This window comes from Tubulanus polymorphus, chromosome 7 (genome assembly GCF_964204645.1).
Source record: "Tubulanus polymorphus chromosome 7, tnTubPoly1.2, whole genome shotgun sequence".
Taxonomy (NCBI): domain Eukaryota; kingdom Metazoa; phylum Nemertea; class Palaeonemertea; order Tubulaniformes; family Tubulanidae; genus Tubulanus; species Tubulanus polymorphus.
Window position 1 is genome coordinate 17504036 of NC_134031.1, and position 22625 is coordinate 17526660.

Consider the following 22625-nt stretch of genomic DNA (forward strand, 5'->3'; position numbering starts at 1 on the left):
GGATAAGGTTCTAGGCCTGTAATAACCGATAAATGGTTACAACAGAGGTCATTATAAACGGGGTTCCTACTATGTTACTTATTCACCGAAGAATTTTGTCGATGCATTCAGCGACGACCAGGGTAATGAGTATATTGAAATTCACCCATAGACAAGCATATTTTACTACACGGGTCCTTCCCGTAAATTAAAGAAACTCAGTCGTGTATTGTTCATCTACATTTAGAAAATACACGTTCACCTCACAGCCTATTCCACAACTCCTAGCGGTCAAAACTTATTTCTTTTCAATTATCTGAACTCATAAAGCACGACCAATAAGCAAATCAGAGACACAAGAGAAGAGACGAAGTAATTATATTCTATATACACTAAAATTTTATTTGTGAGCCTTATCCATCACTGAGGAAAAACTGTTTTTTAGCAGTGTTCATATACGGCCTGTAAACCCATTCGACATCAGCTGTCTCCGCATTCTCCAACGTACCTTGTTTAATTTCATACACTGAAACAAAGAAAATATGTATTTCAATTCATGTACGTATGATTCTGAGGAATTAATGAGAATATCTTAATGGGTTCTTATGACTCCTTGATTCGTTAGAAACTCCTTAACAAATGCTTTTAAAGGTGCTTGAAACTCCATTAATTTGAGCAAAATGCCCGAAACTCCATTTAAAACTCCTTCACTCGTGAGAAATCTACTTACATTTCAATTCGAATCTTGGTCCGACTTCGGTAAGCTCAATTTCTTTATGATCGACTTTCTTGTAAATATGATGTCTGCAAATGGAAAATGATTCACATGTCAAATAACTCAAAAATTTTATGAAGGAAATATTTTCAGGGGGGCCACTTGACTATTCCCTGACCTGCACGTTACTTTCCCTGACTCGATCTGCTAAGAATCCAATCAATTAACACTGTTTGATTTTACACGCGAGCTCGCAACAAATTTCTCTGACTTTTCCCGGGTTTTTAGCTTTTTTTTAACAAAATTTCCTGACTATTCCTAACTTTTTTAAAGAAAAGAAACTTCCCTGACTATTCCCTGATTTCCAGGTAAGAAGCAACCCTGAAAGATTATAAATGTATGGTACCTAAATGAAATTTGATCCCCTTCATTCGCGAAAGTGATCACTCTCTTGCTTTCATCTTTCGGCACCGGGAAGAGATACTTCAGGATGTTCATCACACGCTCGCCGAGTCGCGATTTGAAATTGTGGAATATTAAATGCGGATACGCTTCGGACATCGTGCCACTATCGGGTATATCGTGTCGCATGATCGTGTTCGACATTGTAAAATGCGCTGTAGGTCCGTACGGCAAATGACAAACAATGAGGCCATCTACAAACATAAACAAGATTGATTATTGAAAATGATCATTATTACAAAATCATGATATCTTCATATTTTTAACTATTTTTTACATGCCAAATAAAATAATCACAGGGCTAAAAAAATCTACCTTGCATATTGCTTTTTTAAAATCATGATCTCAAACTCAGGAGTTATAGAAATAAACTGATACAAATTGTGTTGGAGTTAACAGTATGACCTGGCCGACTACAAGAAACAAGGTATCATTTTTTAGCCTTTACTGGGTTTTTAAAATACAGTAAAAAGTACTAAATACGGTAAATTCCATAATAACGCCACGGTTGGAGGTCCAATGAAAAACAAGGCATCAAAACGAATTTGGCGTCGTAAAGAACAGTATCTTCATTGAATATCAAGATTGAGCAAATTTGTGTTCTCAGAAGAAAATGTTGGCGTTAACAGAGCAGTGGCATTAAAATGGATGACATTATAACAAACTTTGACTGTATTAAGTATTACTCGTCCTTAACGGTCGGAGAAGAATTGATAAAATTACCCGGTTGCCCTCTGTGCTCGTGGAGTAATATCAGATCAGTGACTTCGTTCGCACGGCACGCATCCATCAGTTGTTTCATCTCGTAGTTACCACGATTTATCCGCTGAGAATTCGGGAATATGAGTCTCATTTCCTGAAAAAAAAAACACGAATAATCAGTGGTTACTTTTATTTTACAAGCTCTTACGTCGACTATTCCCTGACATGCACGCAGATAATTAGATTGTGAGTCAGAGCAAATAGTTTGGGGAGTTTTCCCTAACTAGATCTACTTAGCATACAATCAATTAACACTCCCCAAACTATTTGCTCTTACGCATGATCTAATCATCTCAAAATATTTCCCCGACTTTTCCCTAGCTCTTTTCCCCCAAATTCCATGACTATTCCCTGCTTTTTTTTTTAAAGAATGAAAATTCCCAGACTTTTTCCTGATTTCCTGGAAAATTGCCACCCTGATAAGGATGTGATGATTCCATAATTTCAACTCACAGTGAAATGAAACCCGCTGAACAATAACATACCTTTGCAAACATTTTCAGGCGGGAACTCGGATCTCGAGATGTAGTGACTACAATTTTCGGGTCAGTTACCCCGGCCCATCGGTACTCATCATCGATGTGCGTCGTCAAACCTGCAGAATGTAGAGCGAATCAAGCTTCAAAAATGATTATGTGAGGGCTCAGGAATATTCGTCTAGTAAAATAAAGTTTAGTTAATTTTTGTAAAGACAGTATAAATTGAAAGAATTGTACATACCATCAGCCCCTTCATCATCCCAATTCAACGTTTTCTCCAACGCGACGGCATCCGAAGCTAAATCTGTCGGTAGCTGTTTATTTTCTGTTTAAAAACAAATAAACTGATTATTTTCCAGACCAACAAGAAAGACAATACAGGATATAGTTTGACAGTGTTGTGTCACGATAAGGTATACCTTTACTTCTGGGAAATTATGAGCATCAAGTTAACTGATAAGGGTATTACTTGGTCCAGGACATTGAAAATTGTAGTTTGAAATATTATTTAGAATTTTCGAATACTTGAATTGAATAACTAACCATCTATAGCATTTTTTAATTTTTGCTTTTTCTCTGCTATCGTGCGATCCCGGTCTTCTATAGACTTCCTATAAATATATTCCCTTCGAAGTCGAGCTTGTCGGCGCAACTAAAATGAAATGAGCGAGTTTCACCAGTAAATACAGCTTAATCATTGAAAAATTCAGAAAGATTCAATAAACTATATTTGACTTTGGAGCGTCTGAACCCGGAAGTAAATCAATTCTCGGTTTTAACGGTTAGAAAATGAACATGAAAATTACTAAATATAGTTTTGAGAATAGAGTACGTAAAGTTGTTACCATAGTTAATCTAGGAATCGGTATTATTCGATAAGTAACCGAAGAAACAGACGTAAAAAGTGTCACACGAACACATGGACGGGTATAACTCTGTGTCGTGACTCTTTCGCAAGCGCGACAGACCCGCTGTACGGACTTCGGCCCGGATTTAAACAAATGAATAACAAACGGCGGCTACAATGCGGTTTCGAATACCATCCGGATCCGATTCATTAGTTTCATAATAAATGAAAATACAATAAATGAAATATACGCGACCCCCCCCCCCCCCCCGCGCTCGCCCGGAAAGAGATGAAGGTTATACGAGCTCAATAAGGTCTCACCAATAATACGCTCACCGCGTGGGCTTCGTAGAAAGACCACTGCCTGTGGCCTTCCCAAATTTTAATTGACCTGTCTGATTTGGTCCCGTACATCCTCTATTCAGCATTATGACCACTCTGAATCAGCATCAGTAATTACTGGGTTCGAACCCGGGACACCCCGGTACATCCTCCATTCAGCATCAGGGCCACTCTGAATCGGTATCAGTAATTACTGGGTTCGAACCCGGGACATCCCCGTACATCCTCTATTCAGCATCAGTAACGCTCTGAATCACTTATCAGTCATTACTTTTGTTAAGATATCAACATTTTACCGTACGGTGCTGCCTCTATGCTCATCGTTAGCGGGATTTTTATACACTAACGTTAGTCAACTCTGGCAAGCTAAGGTCACGGAGTGTAACGGCGCATAACATAACTGGACAGCACGTCGATTGCCAGAGTTGACTTTAGTTAGTGTATGAAAATCCCGCTAACGATGAGCATAGCGGCAGCACTGTACGGTCGGGACACCCCTGTACATCCTTTATTCAGCATCAGGACAACTCTGAATCAGTATCAGTAATTACTGGGTTTGAACCCGGGACACCCCTGTACATCCTCTATTCAGTATCAGTACCACTCTGAACCAGCATTATTGATTACTGTGTTCGAACCTGGGACACCCCTGTTCATCCTTTATCCATCAGGACCCTGAATCACAGTACACCCCGTACATCCTCTATTCAGCATCAGGACCACTCTGAATCAGTATCATTAATTACTGGGTTTGAACCCGGGACAAGATTGCCAGCTGAACAATGGTAGAACTTTAATAAGGCCATACAAATAAATTACTTGATTCCAACTACCCTCTTCTAATTTAGCCGCCGCCTGTCTTTTTTTGTCTTAAATTTTAGAATAATTTATTGAAATCGAAGAATAAAAACGTTAACATTTATTGATGAAAACCTCTAGCTTTATTTCTCATGCATAGCTTCAATGCATAGCTTCCCCGAAGTGGTAACATAAATAATTCCTAGTTCAAGGCTAAACAAAAATGATACTTTGTTTCTTCGCAGCGGCCGTGTCATTTTTGTTAGATAGCCTATAATAAAATTTGTAATCAGTTCCTGCCGGTTCTTTTATAAGGTTATGGTAAAATTTATCACGATTTCAAAAACAGTAGGCCTCCACTAGGCCCGGTCTGTCAATAGAGGGGAGACAACACCGATCCTCTGAAATTCGTAATTCGTGAAACGTAACTCGTAATTCATAATTCGTAACTCGCAAGTCGTATGGCCCTTGGGGAATTCCATAATTATTAACATGTTCTTAACATTATTTTTAGTTAGTAAACAATCGAGTTGTTACTTTCGACATTTCGTCTATAAAATGCAAGGTTTTCATTTTCCATCGGGATCCCAAGTCCTCTCACGGGACATGCTGCGCTGCTGCAGTTTAACCTGTTTCACTTTTTCAGCATGAGTATTTTCATATAGGTATTAATTATATTTACTGGCACTCGAGGAGGAAAGATGAGAATCAACCTGCCAAATTCAACAACTGCCATTCGGCATATAACGCAAGGCACTTTATCTGAAATACGCAGCCAACAAGACGACGAAAATGATATACAAGGAAAAATAAGTCGAGGTATTCGCCATCAATCAATTTACCCGTCCCATTCCACTTGCGGTTCGGTAAAAATCGACCAGTTCAAAAAGGGAATACTAGTCTAGTACCTAGCCGTCGTTCCACAACGGCACAAACAACGTCTAGGACGAAAGTGCTCATATATGGTTAGTTTTCGTCCCTCATTTTGAGGGACGAAGCTTTGAGCGTCTATTTCACCCCTTCATTCAAACACCATCAACTTACCTCAAACTGACTGTTCTGTAATCAGATGGAAGTTAACTATTGTTTGTGCATAAATTTATAATCCTAAGTAGCTTTTGACGATCGAAGTAACTCAAAACTTTTGCCTATTCGCCTCAAAAAACAGTTGAAGTGAAGCAATGTAACAAATAGCGGTCATCCTTATTACCGAGATGACGTATTTTACCGAGATGAAATTAAATATAACATATTTATTTATTCCTTATCGATTTTAACAATTGATATATAATATTATATTGGTAATAAATGCCTGCTGGAGTCATATTTTACATATTTTGTCGGATATTTTTGTAGAAAAATAACTTTTAACTTTACCGATATGAGATCGTCGATCAATCAAATTCAATATTTTCACTAGTGCATATTGAATTTTCACATTTTATTGATTTAGTCCGTATTGGAAATCCCGATTGTGGCAATCAGTTTAATTCAAATCAAATCAATAAATTCTCCGGTCCGCGTTCATTCATCAAAAATATTATTATCAAACAAGTTTTTTTTAAGTCAACAAGGTAACTAATCTATTTATTTAAGTACAAAGGTTTGATTTGACACTAAAATCAGTTGTTGCATTGCAATTAACAGGAGTTAACCTCTATATGATATTTTAGCGTCAGACGTTGTTGGGGTATTCAGACTAAGGGAATACTGGCTCTGTGTCTGTAATCGTGAAAACGTCTTTTTTCATTTTTGTAGATGGAAAATTCTCGTGGTTTCATTGCGGCTCAAATCTTGAAGTCGTGGATACGTTTACCGGCGAACGGCTGGCTGCGTGGAGTTTCGGCGCGTGTCTCCACGACAAGAAAGCCACGATTACAGTGGTTACCGAATATCGGTGTCCTGGTTCTCGGAAACTACTCGTCGGGGTCATGTACACGAATCAAACCAGTATGCTGTGCGTATTCAACATAAACAGATCAAAAGTAACGAAGGCAGTTGTCATGCCACAAATGGTTAGTGTCTGGCTATAAGACTGATCCTAATTGCAGCAGCCATTTCAACAGCAACAGGCCCTTCACTTACTTTACCAAATCACCAAATGTCCTTTAGGCCTACATATTTGAGGGTCCAAAGAGCGCCCCTATCTAAAATCTTCCTATCCATGCGCCCAAGACAAGCACACGGTATATGAATCAAAACGGTGAATATGGGGCCAAGAATAAACAATCAGACCTTTTGGGTTCGAACTGTTTTCAATGGTTTCCTGGCTCACTCGCTATCTGGTTGTTTCCCAGGGCACATCCGTGTTTCCAAACGTGCCGAGAAAGGGTTAAAATATAGTGAATAATCTCTGTCCTAGAAATGTTAATAAAAAGAACTCTTAAAAGATGACTTTCTTAAAAGATGACTCGATGATTTCAAAAAAGAAGTTAATTGTAAAAAGTAAATTTATCATCATCAATTGCGATGATTGCGTCATAGAATTTCCATCTCAACGATGATACCGGTACCTCGTAATTTGACACTCCATAAATTCTTTTTTTTGTGATGATTCTCTTCTAATTTCTTATTTCAGGTAACGACGATCGAGCACATCAGCGTCGGCGACAACGATATTCCAGACATCGAGTCTGTTCTCAGTGAACAACTGCGAATGTATTCCGGTTTAGTCGCTGTTGGTTTGAAGACCGGCCTCGTATTTCTAATCGGTATGTTTCACCGTGTAAAAAGCCTTGAACAATTAAATTTGGTTGAATGTGTACTGCCAACACTGCTGTTGGCAATCAAGGGTTCCACTTGTGGCAAGTAAGGATCTGCTTGGTTTGCAAGCAGTTACTTGGTCCTTTGCATTTAATTCCTTTTACATCTCAGTTAAATCGAATTAACTTTAGATAAATCAATTGTTGATAATGAAAACTATACCAATTACTGAGTGGACTTATGAATTCAGTGTATATTTGGGTGATCCTGTGATCATCGTTGGATTTGGGAGCATTTCAAAGTTGATTGATGATGAACTGATTTTGACAACTCGAGTGCTCATCACGCTGTCAGCTCCCCCATTTCCTAACAATCCTACCAGTACGCGTAAGCTGATTGACGTAACGAACAGAAGATCTAAGAACGTGCAGATTTCGTTTCTGGTTTTCAGATTTGAACGGAGATAGCTCTTTTACTTCCGATGAAGTGAGGCCGAGTCAACTTAGTATGATATCGCCCCGTGATACTGACACACATATCAAACGACACGCTGCGCTACAAAAAGGGGATCATTTATGTTTGCCGCTAGATTGTAAGTATGACAGCGAAGGAAAATCTGAATATTGATTCTAAAGGTAGATTGAATGGTCATCGAGTTCATGCTATGCATGCCTATCTATTTTGATAGCCGAGTGTCATAGGAGAGGTTCGTTTCTATATCGGGCCACAGATGGTACGATATTGAAAAAATTTAACACGGGTAAGCAATGATTTTCAACCCAATACATTTTCACAATCATTTCACGTGTGCGTATTATTTTTTAAAATGTTTGTATTTTCGGTTCGTTTTGCGTAGATTATGTTTTCGTCAGTCAGCTACACTACGCCAGACAGATCGGCTGCCTTTTGGTCGGGTTCAATTTCGGCTGTTTTCAAATGTGGCGTCTGAACAGTCCGGTTTTAGAGTACGTATGTTCCTCAGTCGCGTTGATTAGAATTTCTCTATCACCTGCAATGCGTTTAATACGCTACGTTTTCTATTTGATTGATCAGGTACAGTAGTCAGATTGAAGATGACCTAGCTCCGGTGATCGATTTTGTTTACCAAGAACCTGAAAACGACCCGAAGAATTTCGTTTATATCTGGGTTTGTCGCGGACCCAACTGTTTTGACCAAAGGTATGTGAATAATTTTTAGATTCCACGAAATTTTGATTATGCTTCGGTTTATTTTGATTATCGATCTTTGTTTTCAGGGATGGAGATTGTTCTTCTTTGTCGATGTACCAGTTCGGGTATAACAAGAAAAATCATATATCAAACTATGGATATTTGTACGAGGTATGTTCATCCCATATCATTAAGAGAAACCCTTAAAAATGGGTATGATAATTCCATTCGAAATGTAGGGGTTAAAATGATAACATCCGTTTGAATTGATATTGTGGTTTTCTATTAATGATATTCATCAAGACTGGAAATATTCTCAACTATTTACAATGTTCATCCAGACTAGGCTTAATCGAAGTCATCAAAGTTTTGTTCTTAGTTCTGACTGGCTTGTTACGGTATAAATCATTAGAAAATGATAAAATGTCCCTGTTTTGTAGGATTTGTCGACAGTCGTACATAGGTTTGAGCACGCATTGACGATGGACCCGTACAACATGTCGGAAATACCGATGAATTGTAGTAAACTCGTGAGCAGCAAACTGATCTGCGTCGACGCGATGAACTTCCAACAGGATTCTGAAGATTCATTCGATGGTAAGATTCTATTTTATTCAGAAAATTTAGCTCGCGCTTGGAAAGAAACGAGAATATTGCGTTAAATTTTCGTCACAGTTTTCATTTTGCCTATCAAATTCCTGAAAATGCAGCTACTACAGATGAAATATCTACTCAATCATGGAATTGGACGCTCATTTTGGATTGAAATGTTTGTTTTCTTGATCTTGGAATAGAGATTGTCTATCTATTTTTTTGATTGGTAGATTTGTTTTGATTTGGTATCCCTGACAAACCCACCACACCTGCCGGCAATGAATTGGAAGGTTTGATTTTGAAATCGGATTGACTTGTTTGTTTTTCAGGTAGTTCAAATGATCTTAGCCTGTGTATGTTTACATGGGAAGCCTATCCTGAAGATACGCATTCTCGGTCAGTTACGATACTAGCGATGTTCGACCTGAATCGATGGTATCACGCTCAAATGCCAGGATCCATTCGGTAAATTCAACGCACTAGTTAACTATGCATCAGAAAAGAAAAATTAATGTCTGAAAACTGATGATTTAGAGCGCTGTATAATGTACTTTTAGGCCGGCAAATCGTGAATGTTCATTTTTTGCATTTTACTCGTTGAAGGAATCACTTCTCGCGGCTAGTCATTGTAATTTAATTGTAAGCATTAAAATCTCTGCATTGAGGATTCTCGCTTTAAAGATTCTCACTCATATCTCAAAAACTTACATTAAATGTACGATTCGTTTTGCAGGCTTGTGATGTTAATTCGGCCGGAGTCGTACGATTTAGTTCAACAGCAATGCCTTCGCCAGAACAGCATTTCTACCCGTCAGCTCTTTCATTTGGTGAGTACGGTTTAAAATAAAAACTTGTAAAAGCATACGGATAGTTCTGGGATGTCAATTGCTTGTCTAAAGGCAACTTTTAGCGGTATTTCTTGAATTACCTTTATCAACCAGTCACCATCAAAATGTTGACGTCCGTTGTATGATGGAGGTTCACTTTTACAAATGGTCGTATTTTCATCTTGAAAAACTTGAAAATCACCCATAAAATACCCGGGAAGACTTCGGAATTTCAAATTAGTGCTTGGAACAATGAACTCAGGGCTGATAGTGATAAAGTACTTGTTTCTACTTCCTATTATGTAGGATGAATTCTATCGTTCTCATTTTCTGTATCTTCTCAATGTTTGTAGATGTGATGTGTATGTTGGAAAACGGAATTGTAAGTGCGGAATTTCTCGGCGTTCAGCGACAGTGTCTCGTTGATTTGATGCGTTTCGGCCCGATGGGAATCGTAGAACCGACTGATTTATATAATCGCTGTTATTTATGCGGCCTGCTGCCAAAAGGCAACAATGCCCCAGCGCCGAGCACCGCTTTGGTAAGCAATACTTATCCATCCATATTAAGTTAGGTATTTATCTATGTATTTCAGAAATGAATAACGAAAATTTGTACCAATCCTGAGATATATTGTGATATAAATCTGAAACAAAAAATGCAAACGGATAATTCTGATTAATTTTTTTACAGAATTTACAGCGTGAAGCTTTGCTGAGTATTGCCCTAGAATACGCAGTTGTTGGTATAATGTCTGCCTGTATAACCCAGTGGGCAGAAGGAGGTAGGTATCTAACTAGCTATAAAAAATCTCGTATACACAAGCCATTATGGTAAATCATTATCTTCGTTGAATAATCTAAATTAATCTCATTAATGTTGCTGGTATTGCAGAATTCACTCAGAAAGGTTGCAACAGACGCTTTCTGCTACAGTGGATGTGGAAACGAACCGTTCAGCTGAAGGAGTGCATCGATAAAATCTGTAAGCTTCAGCCCAACAATCCGCTTTTGCCAATTTTGAATTAACAAATCTATAACCTTTACAGGGTCACCTCCTTGATTCCTTAAACACTCCTTCCAAATGGAAAATACTTTTAAAGATGCATCAAACTCCTTTAATTTGAGCAAAATGCTCGAAACTCCTTTAAAACTCCTTCAATTTTGAGAAAAAAAGGCAATTCAAAATTTGTCTAGTTTGTAGTTGCCTTAATCGGTACAGTTGGGACATGGATATTTTTTAACCCAATTAGGCGGTTACGGAATAAGAAGGCGTGTTAGGTATTGTGTAGAATAAAAGTTTGGTTTTCAGCTCGCCTAAATTTAATCAACTTGTCGATCGACATCATTTTCAGGTATTCCGATGTTTAACTTCAGTAACTGTCCCGTCGATAGACAAACTCTACAGCTGCTTAATAACCAGTGCAACCAGTTGAATCATATCGTTTCATTATTCCAACTGCTGCAAACCGAAGAAGCTGGACCTATCACTGAACAAGGTAATTTATGTATTCGCTAAAAGAAGACTTGTGCGATCCTAAATTGGCGATTATTTTTACGCGAAAATCAAAATTCTTGTATTGATTATTTAGGTTTGCGAGATTTAGTCAGTAAGAGCAGTGTGGTAACGTTACTGTTACAATTTACGCAGATGGTTCAGTGGTTTTTAGCCGCTCGGTTGCTGCCTGAAAACGAAGGTAAATTTCAAAATCATCAATATGTCTAGTTAAAACCCTTTCAGTGCTAACTTGTCAACTATCATCCGATTTCAAAAGAAGGCGATCCTATCATCTGGAGTCCGTTTATTACCGATAGATACGATGCATTTCAGAGAACTCGTATCCACCGGACGACCAGTACGCGTACCCAGTAACGTCGATACTCGCGGCATTTTCTGACCGACGCCAGGAATTGAGAAATATCCACTCGGATAGCGTGTTCCATGATTTATTGATGATCGATGGTATGGTCAATCAATTCGGCGATGAATTACGTCAAGTTTGGTTAAAAGAGGGCGGTACCGGAGTATACCCTCCAGCTAGTATACATGTAAGATTTAAATGAAAATATTCTCGGTTTAATGCCCCGAAATTCTAAATCTGAAATGTCCGTCATCATAATTCTAGGCGTTGCTGTCGATCTATTTATTGAACGGAGTTCCGTTGATGTTGAAACACAGTATAGTCGCGTATTTCATCCTCGACCTCATCTCTCTGCAAGCAGACGGTCGTCATGACAATATTACCGATTGTTGGTCGGGATTTTGTCAGAGGTTCTCACTGCCGCTCGGACTTACTCGACTTATACATGGCATGTGGCAACTCGATCATAAAGACAGTGAGGTAAAAATCTCTACTGAGATTGTAGTTTTTGGGTCGTTCTTTATTCAAATATGGTCAAACTTCTTTAAGTCATTGTAAAGAACAGTTGTAGTTGGGACCATTGATATGTTGATGACTTATTCGAGTTAAGTCTTATGCTAGTCGCAATGTTTTGCTTACTGCGATGAGATGTGTCTCTCCCAGTGGCAAGCAACATACTTTGCTCTGACAGGACTAGTCGCACACTTTTGCTGGTAATCGCATTGCAGTTGATCTAAGCGCCCATTTACGACCAGTTTCAACCGATTGCGTCATACAAACAGTCGCAAATCAACCTACGCCTGCTTTAGTAAATTAAAACTTAAAATACGAACTGGGACTCCGCAAGAGAGCCAGCATAAGTGATGTGATGACTGATGTGTACATTTCAGGAAGCGTTGAAAACGTTATTGGATCCGATGGTTGAGAAAGTGCTTCAACCCTGGCATCATAGACGTATATTGAAATCGTTCCTGTATCAAGGTCACGCTCGTTATGCACTGAGATATTTACACACGAGACGTCCGACAATCGTCTCGGCCGATGACGTCAAATTGAAACTCGATATTCTTCTAGCTAATGGGTTTGTAGATTATTTACGACATACATAGATAGGTTGCATGATATCTTCTACAGTAGACTTGTTTAAAATTTTACTTATCCCAATCATCACTCTGACTACCCTGGAGGAAATCTATTGGTCCTATCTCGAATCAACAGCAGGATCTACTCTATCAATAACTTCATCTATAAACAATTAATGCGGTTGGCATATCATTTAGTTTCGAGAATAATTCTGTAATGGCTCAATCTGGGGTCTCTGCTAGTCAGTAATCTGTCTGTGGTTTAGTTTCACAATCGGATATTTTCAAAAACCACATTTTGGTATAAGCCCGTCCGATTAAAGAAGCTTACCACCAATGATTAGGTTAATAACTAGGGCCTGTACTATATGCGTGTATCCTTCATTTACTGTGTTCTTTTCTAAACCTGTTTTTCGTTGCTACTTGATAACAGTTGTACGTCTGAGGCTTTCCATTACCAACGCTCTTGTCGCGATCAAATTAACTCTACAGACCTTCTTCGACATTTCTATCGAGGATGCCTTGAAAGTGAGTCGAGATTTTCATGAATTTCGTACAGTTACGATGCTCATCTTCCCCGATTAACCACTGACTAATGACTTCATTATATCGTAAATAATTCTAGCTCAATCGATGGACAAGTTACTACAGCTGTCAATGAATAGTCAAGAAGAGGAAGCCCTCGTTTCTTACTTGAAAAACTGCGAGATAGATGGCGCCTACGCGGAGGAGTTGTTGACCATGCACTATCTACAACGAGGCCGCTTTATCGAAGCCGTTCAACTGAACGAAAATTCAAAGCACAAAGCGCCGGTGGATGCCGACATGAGCCGGCGTACGGCTGCCCGCAACGCCATCGTTAAAGGATACATGTCCGTTTTGCCGAACGTGCAGCGAAAATTCATCTATATGTCGAGCGGCGCCGCGTCGCAGCCGACGACGAAGAAAAGCGTGATCGCGCGACCGAAACCGCTGTCGACCGTCGTGAATAAAGATCACGGCGCTAAAGTGGTATCGCAGGCGAGTCTGATTCTCGCCGTGTTAGACAAAGTCGAAGAAACGAATCTACAAGAGGATCTACAAAACGATCCGAGGTAAAAATGACGTAAATCCCCGTTTGGAAGCTACCTTTCATCCATTCCCGGTCCTACGCCGTGTTGTGTTTCTCTGCTTGTCCTGGGATCTTAGCCTTGAGCTTCGGCAGCGAATAAAGATTTACTCATAGATTTTATACGATGTATTATTTGAGATACGACCTACAACAATGGCGTCATTCTCCCATCTTCAAATCATATGATGTATATTGATTCATACTTAACAATATATTTTGGAATATTGGGAAATCAGAAACATCTAGAAAATAAATCAGGGAAAACTCGACAAATTCTGTCAAAAGTCAGAAAATTTCGAAATGCTTGACCACACGTTTCTTTATCAATACTTGACTCATTGAAAATGAATTAATTGTAACATTTAAAACCAAGAAATTCCTTGGATTTACTCAGGGAAAACTCAGAGAATTAGTAAATTGGTGGAAAGTGACCTCCCTGGTCTAATTGAAACGGTGAAATGGCGCAGTGTATTTTATTTTATATAATCTTATTATTTGCAATGTAAAATATTTGGCTATATTTTGTTGTGGCATTGATGATTTCAGAGAAACAAGTCAAGTTGTTTACGCCAGCATCATCGAGGAATTGAGTGATGGCCCGCCTGTCAGTAACACGCCATCGAAACTAGCATTCGGTTTATCTCCTGTGAAGTCATTCCAAAAACGTTCCGACTCGGCAAAAAAGTAAGGACTTCTTAGGCATTAATGATGGTAGTTTGAGTAAGTAACATCTACATTAATATTGTGCGTTCGATTTTAGAAAAACTCCGTATTACAACGCTGAAGCGATGGCTTTGTTGAAAACGCCACCGATCAGACATAAACCGGCTAGCAAAACTCCGATGTCGGCAAAACCGGCGCGCGCGTCGACACCTCAGTCAATCCTGAAAGTTCGTCAGATTAATGACGCCGTGACTTCATCTGCGACCAAGAAAGATTACTCGGTTAAAGGCAGACGCATCCTAGGTATGTAGTGAATACTTTGAAAAATCTTTAGGGCCATTCATAAAGCGGGAATGCGAAACTTTCTGGTTTTCAGTAGTTGGGTTCGTAAACATGACTAAGGCAATCAATAGTACTTAACATACCGTAGCTGCTTTGAAATGTTTGAAATGCTCTTAAAAGTTTCTAAAAGTTTATCATCCCTACTGCAGATCTAATCTCGAGTGAGAAAGAAACAGTTTCGTCTCCACTGGCGAAGTCGCCCGCCGTTTCTAGACTGCAAAAACAGACGACGACTCCGCAGCAGACGTCATCGCCCGACCGTAAACAGTTACGATTCTCGATGCCCGGCGATACGACGACGGACAAACCTACCGATACGTCGTCGCGCGTCGATGCCAGCAGCTCGTTGTTGCGTGCTGCGCAGCTGAAATCGATGTCGTCAAAAAAAGTTTCCATCTTAACTGAGCAGTCTCCCGATGCATCCATGGATACGAGTGAACAAGAGATTACTTTCAAATCGTCAAAAGGTAGAAATTGTTGTTATGTTTGCCTTCTTATTCATATTTACCCTTTACAGTCAATACAGTCACTCCTTCCATATAGAAAACTATCACTTTTGGCTTCAATGGTATGGCATTTTCTATTTAACTCACCGCGGCTTGACGGGTAGTATGGTGCTACCTTCTAAATACAAACTAAAACCAATCGTGAAATGAGTGAAAAAATACAGTGATGAAGTTAATTACAATGGATGATAGACTGATTTTATGATTTTTTTTAAAGTTACTGGTGAATAGTACGAGCTGTTTCTAATTTTCGATGTTGTGTTTTGATAGTTGCCGCCGCTGGTGGAGACAACGCGCACATCGGAAGACATTCACCCGTCGAGCCGACCGAACAACCTTCAGCCTCGCAATCATTCCTCGGTCGATTGTTCTCATTCGGGACTCCCGAGCAGAAGTCATCTCCCGCAACTCGACTGTTCACCGGTGAAACGTCGGAATCGACGCGACGAGTCGCCCATTCAATCGACGACGAATCGCAAGACGACGACGATGATCAGGAAGACGACGAAGAGGAAGAAGAGAAAGCCGATGACGCCGACGACGAGGAAACAGTCGAAGATGAAGCGACGATGGAAGAGGGAGAAGATGAGGAGGATGTTATATCATCAGGAGATTCGGTCATTACCGAGGAGGATGCGGCACTACTAACGCCACCTGTCGTTCCTGAAGAGAAAACGGTGAATAAATAATCAGTTTACTGATTTAGATTTAGTTTTACAATTCGAGATGACATTTTTGAAAAGTTTGAGAATGTTTGGTGTTATATATGACTGGTTCATGTTTGTGTATTTCTATTGATTTTTAGGTTGAAGAAGTGACGCCCACTGGGTCATCGGATGAATCGGAGATGTCAGGAGAACCAGGTATGTTTTAATACGTATTCGACCGATTCCTGATAGAAGTATGAAGAAAACTCCACCCTATGTGTTAGCGTTGGGAATGTAACTGTAAATGTGTCATGTCTGATGCAGGTACCTTAAGCGCCTCTCTTAAATTGTTCTTTATGAAGGTGCTGCTATGAAATGAGTCCTTGTTTCGTGGTTTTGTATGAAAGTTTCTATAAATTAAGTTTTTCTCTAGTTGTTTTTGAAAAATATTAATTTTGCTCGAAACGACTGATGTAAAAACATCGACGTTTGTTTTGTAGAACGAGACAGAACTCGTCAGAAGTCGCCGTTGTCGTCCGGATCGTTCATGATGCAAATGCGATCGGGAAAAGGAGGCCGCGACCAAAGTCCAGATGAGGTTAAGCCTTCTCAGGAATCTCCAGAAAAAACAGGTAGGTTAGAGCGAATTGTTGCTCTGAGAATCGTTGATATTTCGTCTATCATCCGAAATTATTAAATCGTGATTTGTGTTCGTTAACATTAGGAATGCAGCACAGTTTTACATTCGCGACGCCGGTTCCTGTGGAAACAGATGCAGGTGAGAGATAAACAACGGTCTTAGTGGACCTGGAAAACTGGGAAAATTCAGGGAATGGGAAAAATGTAGAAAACAGAGAAACTGTTGAAATCTGCCAAAATTTTGGAAACTGGGAATTTAGATATGCTATTGACCACGTATGTCTTTATGAATATGTGATTCATGAATAATGGTTATAGATTGTGACATTTTAAACAAAGAGATTTCTCAATTTAAAATTCCATGGAATTCAGGAAATTTTGTGTTATAACATGGAAAACTCAAAGGGAATTTGTAAATGGGTGGAAGGTGGCGGCACCCTGTAGCATATGAAACTCCTGTTTTGCCCATCATGTAGTCGGTGGTTGTTGGAATATTTCTTTTCACTTTTGTAGCTTCTATCGAAAACAGTATATCTACGACGCCATCGACTCCGGCGAGACCGTTCGTCTTCTCTCCACCTCTCACTCGATCACGACAACGTCTACGTCGTAGCAACGAAGAACAAATACCGAAACCAGATTTACGTCTGCCTTCTCCGCCGAGGACTCCCGGCACGAGGTCGTCGCCGCCTCGTCGCAGCAGTCGTGGGGAAAAGGTCGCCAGCCCGATGGTTTTGACATTCGAGCAGCAAGACGTGCCTGATTCTCCGAGTTCACGGACGCGATCAAACCGGTGAGATACACAAATACAGCATTCGTAGCGAGTCTCCTTAAAAAGTGCTTACTTTTGAACAGATTTAGTAGGGCCCTTACTTAGCACGGAAAAAAATCTTGAAAAGTTTAAAAATTGCCTACAAAATTCTTGCTTTTGACTTTTGGTATCCCAAATTTTTTTTTGACAATTATGTACATTATTATGCCAGTGTTAATGCCTGTATAAACATATTGTTGAAGATAACCTGTCCCACACTTCTGTGCTATATAAAAGCTATACCAGTGTTTCACAAGCATGTTATGGATTAGAACGAGGGCCACTCTTAATGATAGGAAAAGTCCTCTCTTTTGTCTCAGTATTATGAACCCTGAAATTCCGGTCCGGATGGAAATTAATCGGCTGCCTTTTGAAATCAAATTTTCACATTTTCACCACCCACTGAAAACATCGTCTGGAATGGAGTAAGAATGAACAATGATTTACTGCTTGCTTATTTTCAGGGGTAAACGAACTCAACGAATCCCATTAACGTCATCGTCGAAAACTGTCGCCGAGTTGCCCGTCGTCGGTGACGTCCGATCGTTAACCCCAGACGCGGTGGTAACGCAGTCTCCTCATCAGAAAAAACAACAAGACAAAAAAGCAGCCAGCGGATACCGCATGGTTCTACGTAATCGCAGGTCGTCGCTGTTGACTCCCGGCAGTCAAAGCACAAAATCTCGGCCATCAACTCTGGAACGTACGCGAAATAAATAACGTAAATTCGAAATAGAGAATTGTATAATAACGGACTAAGGATTTGTACTTAAAAAGAAAATTCAAGGCACAGTTTCACGGAAAATCAAATTCGAGTTTTAAGATAAGCTGCTGTTCATTGCTTCATATTTCTGATAGAAATATTTTGTTGCGAGGCTCGGGCCTTGTTTTAAAGATGCCAATGCCGCAATTTATTTACACCGTATGCATTTAAGAGACGAATAAGAATTGACTCTGTGTGATAACGAGAAAGATGGCGCGTTAGTAGATTACGGCTGAATCTGATTAGTTAATGATGTTATGTTGCATGATAATACATGTACATGATGTGTGAAAACATGGTTGATAATGTAATTTCATTGAATATAAATAAATGATGATTTATATTAAACATGTTCCATGATTTCGTTTTTCATTACGGTGATGGAACTGTCGTATCTTATTTCAAATTCATTTCGAAACGAAACTACAAATTTGATATCACATCGATCATTGAGGATGAGTTACTGTGGATGCTCTTTAAAACCAAATCGTCTGCTAAATTTGGAATCACATTGACCAATGAGGATGAGTTACTGTGGATGCTCTTTAAAACCAAATCGTCTGCTATAACCGATAGTCGGTATGAAAACACATGTACCTGTAACGAAATTCTAAGTTACAGTTTTAATAGAAACACAAGTTACAGTTTATTTGTATTCTGCTAAAATATGATTTCCTACCGAGTACAATGCGTTTAGGTCAGAAACGGCTAAATTATCGATGTCCTGGTTCAAAATAATAATGATCAAATACGATGATGCATTCTAATCAAACGTCTGCTAATAATCTATACACATTGCTTTGATGGTCGACGCGGGTTCCTGCGGGTTATGTTGATTCAGGAATCTCTGAATATCCAGATCAATATGCTCGGAAACGAATAGTTAAATGTAGCGTTGATTCCAGTCATCTACGTCTGCTGTTTTATTTTGCTGCCGTAAAAAGGATATTTGTTCAGGCCGTCAGCGAAAGTATTTTCCTATGAATCGCTCGAGGAATGTTGATTTCCAGCAATCTACGTCATTTCAGCTGTGTATCATTTTTCGTTTCATTTATTAGCCAGGTAGACGGCGTATCTCGGCGATATTTTTTTCATAATCCCCAATCCAACCCAGTGAATATATACTTATCGCGGTAAGCAAAGATATCGGAATACTCGGATTTCAGGTCAGTTTATAACGTACGGATTATCTCGACAATCCTGAATTATGCAGGACACGAAAATGCAACGGGGAATGAAATAAGACCGCCGCCTTCAGGATTTTTAGCCGAAGATTTCTAAGCTAACCAAAACTTGTATCCGATAAAGAAATTTCATGTTTCCTTTGCTTTAGGCGAAGATAAAATGATACCTTGTTTCTCTAAATCAGCCGGGCCACTTTTGTAAACTGCAATAAGATTGATCCAGTTCATTTCTTTAGCTGGTTCTGCTATCGCTTTCTTCATTATGATTTTGAAATAGTAACGCAGAGAGAGTAGATAGGCGGCCGGGTCAACTTTCAAATCGTCAGAAATGAAAAACGAGGTTTCAATTTGTTTAGCCTTGTACATTCATTTTTGATAATCTATACTGAAATCGATTTTAAGTTGTTATAGCGTATGAAGTTCCCTATTTTATAAGAAAATGGAGCCGTTTATTGGACAGTTGCCGATACTCACAGCTAAGGGAATATCGTAATTTTCCCCCAGTGGGTGATATGAAAACCTGCGTATATATATCGGTGATGATCAGCTATCATTTCAGAATAACGCCTACAAGACAATAACGTGATAGTTTTCTTCCACATGAATGAATGTCCACGACTGATATCTGTTTGCGCATTCAACTACATATACATATATATCCGTGTTCGAATTAAGGCTCCACGAACAGACAGATACCGGTAAAAACGCCCTAGGAATTACAATCGAAGGAAGCGTAAAGCCGACTTTTAAGTCAGGACGCGAGTCAAGCCCAACGCCCACGAGGGTGACATGAAATTAATCTTATAAACGTTAAAAGGTTTCTTCATGCATTCCTTCATCTTAAATGTTTGTATTTGTTATATATACTATTGTGCGATTATCATAATTAAGAATGGAAAATAGAATTGTCATTATTAACGTCATTAACGCACACGACGCAGGGAAACGCAGAAACACGAAAACAAACATGTGTGATCTGGAAAACGTTGTTGACAAAACCATGTTTCTCATTACCATGTTTCTCGTTAACGTACGCGACAGAGAAACATGTTTCTGTCTCCTGTTTCCGCCTCCGTCTGTGCTAGGCTTTTAGAATCCCCTCGAAACCTTACGCTAACGGTAGTAATTTTCCCTTCATATTATATAACTTTCAAATCGAATCTAAAAACACTGGAACTGGTATCTTAAAAAAAAAACAACAAAAAACCAACCAAAAATTTGAAATAAAAAAAACTTTTTTAAGGACAATAGTCAACTGGGATGGTGTGCTACATGATTCAATAATTTATCATTACTCGAAATTGTTATACGCCTCCAACGACGAAAATAATTCACTCGCTTTTAAAATTTTACGACTTCTGGGGAGAGACATCGAAACACACTTAACACGAACGCAATCGCAGCGTGTAGAACGCACTGTAATTAGCGACCCAGATTTCCCACGATTGATCACGCCCCATATTCCGTTGAAAAATCCTCTTGTTCCCGAACTGCAAAAATCGATGGTTGTTGTTTATTTTTGAACACGACCGAACGCCATGTGTTGATACGGATTCTAAAATGTCAATAACAAGGCTAGGCGCAGAGGTTGTCTGACTAAAGTCTTATAGGGATCACAATCCTTCATTAGAAAGACATCGACGTTAAATGCGCTATACATGTCTTTAGTTTCATATCAATGAAAATCGTCTGCTGAAAAATAACCGCGCAGCTATGTGACATTGATCGTCTCTCTATCCAAGACCGCCAGCCCGTCCTTAAAATCTGCTTTTGAAATTTGATTTTTAACTCGTGATGCGAGCGGTTTGTCGTCGTGTCACGTGACTATTTTGAAGTTGCGCGAAATTGTTCGGAACACTGCGTCTGCGATATAAGATCAAAAACGAGCCTCATCTATTCCTACCTTCCTTTCACGTCCAAACGCAAGTCTAAAAAGTAAATCCCATATGAATATTTTCCTTTCTAGATTTTCGCGTAAATGCGTAGAAATAATGAACCGCTGCCACGAACACAATTAACGGGATTTACTAATGTTTTAATGTCCTTTATGTTTCCATCGATCGAATCTTTACATATTCTGCATCAGGTAAAATAAGTTTGAAACGAGATACTGCATTTTGGATCAAAGACTATGAGATCAGGGAATTCAGATTTGCTATTAATTAAATTTTCCATCATTTGGGGAGATTTTTCATTAAATAAATGCTTTGAAAAAGTCACCACTGTTCTCCAAACTGAGTTGAACATTTGCAGGTTTTCTTCCTGAACTGTACTGTTACCAAGTTGTTGCAATTACCTGCAACGTTCGGCGACCTCCTGTCGTCAATTTACAGGGACGATGAGGTATTCGCATTGCACACGGGATTTCTACGGTTTCGAGACATACGATACGATCTGACACGGGTTTCCTCAGATCTTTAAGCGCCCACCAGTGTTAAGCACCGACTCTCCCTTCTTTTTACTTCCCAGCGATTTAATCAACAGACCACGTACTCGGGAAACGAACGCATTTCCGAAAATTCCGAAACAGAAAGTTCGCATTGGTGTTTCGACGTCGTCAAACGACCTTTTCCGTTGCGGCTATTTATAAAAATATACGGACCACACTGACATAGTCATGTCGTTCCTTGTTTTATTTATAGGAAACATCGATCCTTATTGGTGTTTGTAGAAACTGCTTGGATCCATTTCGTCTTTCATTCGATAAGACGCTTTAAGATCATCAAAATCTGGATGCTTCAAAACGGCGATAATGGCTTGATCTCAACATTCACTGCAATACAGTCTCCTATATACCTTTATATGACCAGTGGAAAGAGTTGGTATTCTACATGTAATTTGGCAAGATGTATTTTCCGAGGTTATTTCGGATCGAACCCCGTTATAAGTAATGTGTACTGGTCGTTATTTTCATAATGAGAAATTATTGTTACGACAGCAAATGCACTAAGTCCAAAAATAAACGAAAAATTTACGAGTAGATTAGCGTTCCTTCGCCATCGTGCAGACTTTGTTCCGTCGGTCCTCTGAATACCACCTGAAATTTCCGTATGTATACCGTGCGGCAATTGAAGCGACAAAAAGCATTAAGATGTGACCAGAATAGATTATGACAGTCATGTTGCATATTCAAATAAACGATGAGGGTTCAAAAGGATAAACTTCCTACGCATTTACATTTCCGGAATACATGTCTACCGTAATAGGCTATGCCTTTTGTTTTATGAATTAATGTATGCAACATGTTCATCCTACCTGTTGTTCTTTTTTTTTTATTCGCGATAACTACGTTGGCGTTTAACGACGAGGGCTGACGAGCGGATGCTGGATTCTTACTG

General features: G+C 39.3%; 2 protein-coding genes across 2 annotated transcripts; one reads left to right on the forward strand and one right to left on the reverse strand.

Moving 5' to 3' along the window:
- Positions 1 to 367: 367 nt before the first annotated feature.
- Positions 368 to 3328, reverse strand: LOC141908416 (U3 small nucleolar ribonucleoprotein IMP4-like). The gene is made up of 8 exons (XM_074798461.1): positions 3243 to 3328; positions 2941 to 3049; positions 2639 to 2722; positions 2404 to 2513; positions 1880 to 2012; positions 1101 to 1350; positions 710 to 783; positions 368 to 505 (listed from the first exon to the last, which is right to left on the reverse strand). The coding sequence occupies exons 1-8, from the start codon at positions 3243 to 3245 to the stop codon at positions 393 to 395; spliced, it is 876 nt and encodes a 291-aa protein (XP_074654562.1). The 5' UTR covers positions 3246 to 3328; the 3' UTR covers positions 368 to 392.
- Positions 3329 to 4991: 1663 nt separating this feature from the next.
- On the forward strand, positions 4992 to 18434 carry LOC141908438 (protein ELYS-like). The gene is made up of 31 exons (XM_074798487.1): positions 4992 to 5203; positions 6143 to 6399; positions 6963 to 7095; positions 7539 to 7679; positions 7776 to 7847; positions 7944 to 8052; positions 8141 to 8266; positions 8344 to 8428; positions 8698 to 8854; positions 9181 to 9316; positions 9409 to 9490; positions 9585 to 9678; positions 10032 to 10219; positions 10372 to 10462; positions 10573 to 10662; positions 11033 to 11176; positions 11270 to 11374; positions 11509 to 11726; positions 11804 to 12019; positions 12430 to 12620; positions 13055 to 13149; positions 13247 to 13715; positions 14279 to 14416; positions 14493 to 14698; positions 14887 to 15204; positions 15514 to 15920; positions 16049 to 16106; positions 16391 to 16522; positions 16615 to 16668; positions 17043 to 17322; positions 17805 to 18434. The coding sequence occupies exons 1-31, from the start codon at positions 5086 to 5088 to the stop codon at positions 18058 to 18060; spliced, it is 5166 nt and encodes a 1721-aa protein (XP_074654588.1). The 5' UTR covers positions 4992 to 5085; the 3' UTR covers positions 18061 to 18434.
- The last annotated feature ends 4191 nt before the right edge of the window (positions 18435 to 22625 follow it).

Coding starts and splice junctions, on each gene's coding strand:
- LOC141908416 (XM_074798461.1), bottom strand. Junction 1,351..1,879: donor CGAGCACAGAGGGCAACCGG/GTAATTTTATCA, acceptor TTATGTTTGTAG/ATGGCCTCATTGTTTGTCAT. Junction 784..1,100: donor GGGGATCAAATTTCATTTAG/GTACCATACATT, acceptor TTCCATTTGCAG/ACATCATATTTACAAGAAAG.
- LOC141908438 (XM_074798487.1), top strand. CDS start 5,086: ATGAGAATCAACCTGCCAAATTCAACAACTGCCATTCGGCATATAACG. Junction 10,463..10,572: donor AACCCAGTGGGCAGAAGGAG/GTAGGTATCTAA, acceptor CTGGTATTGCAG/AATTCACTCAGAAAGGTTGC. Junction 10,663..11,032: donor GGAGTGCATCGATAAAATCT/GTAAGCTTCAGC, acceptor CATCATTTTCAG/GTATTCCGATGTTTAACTTC.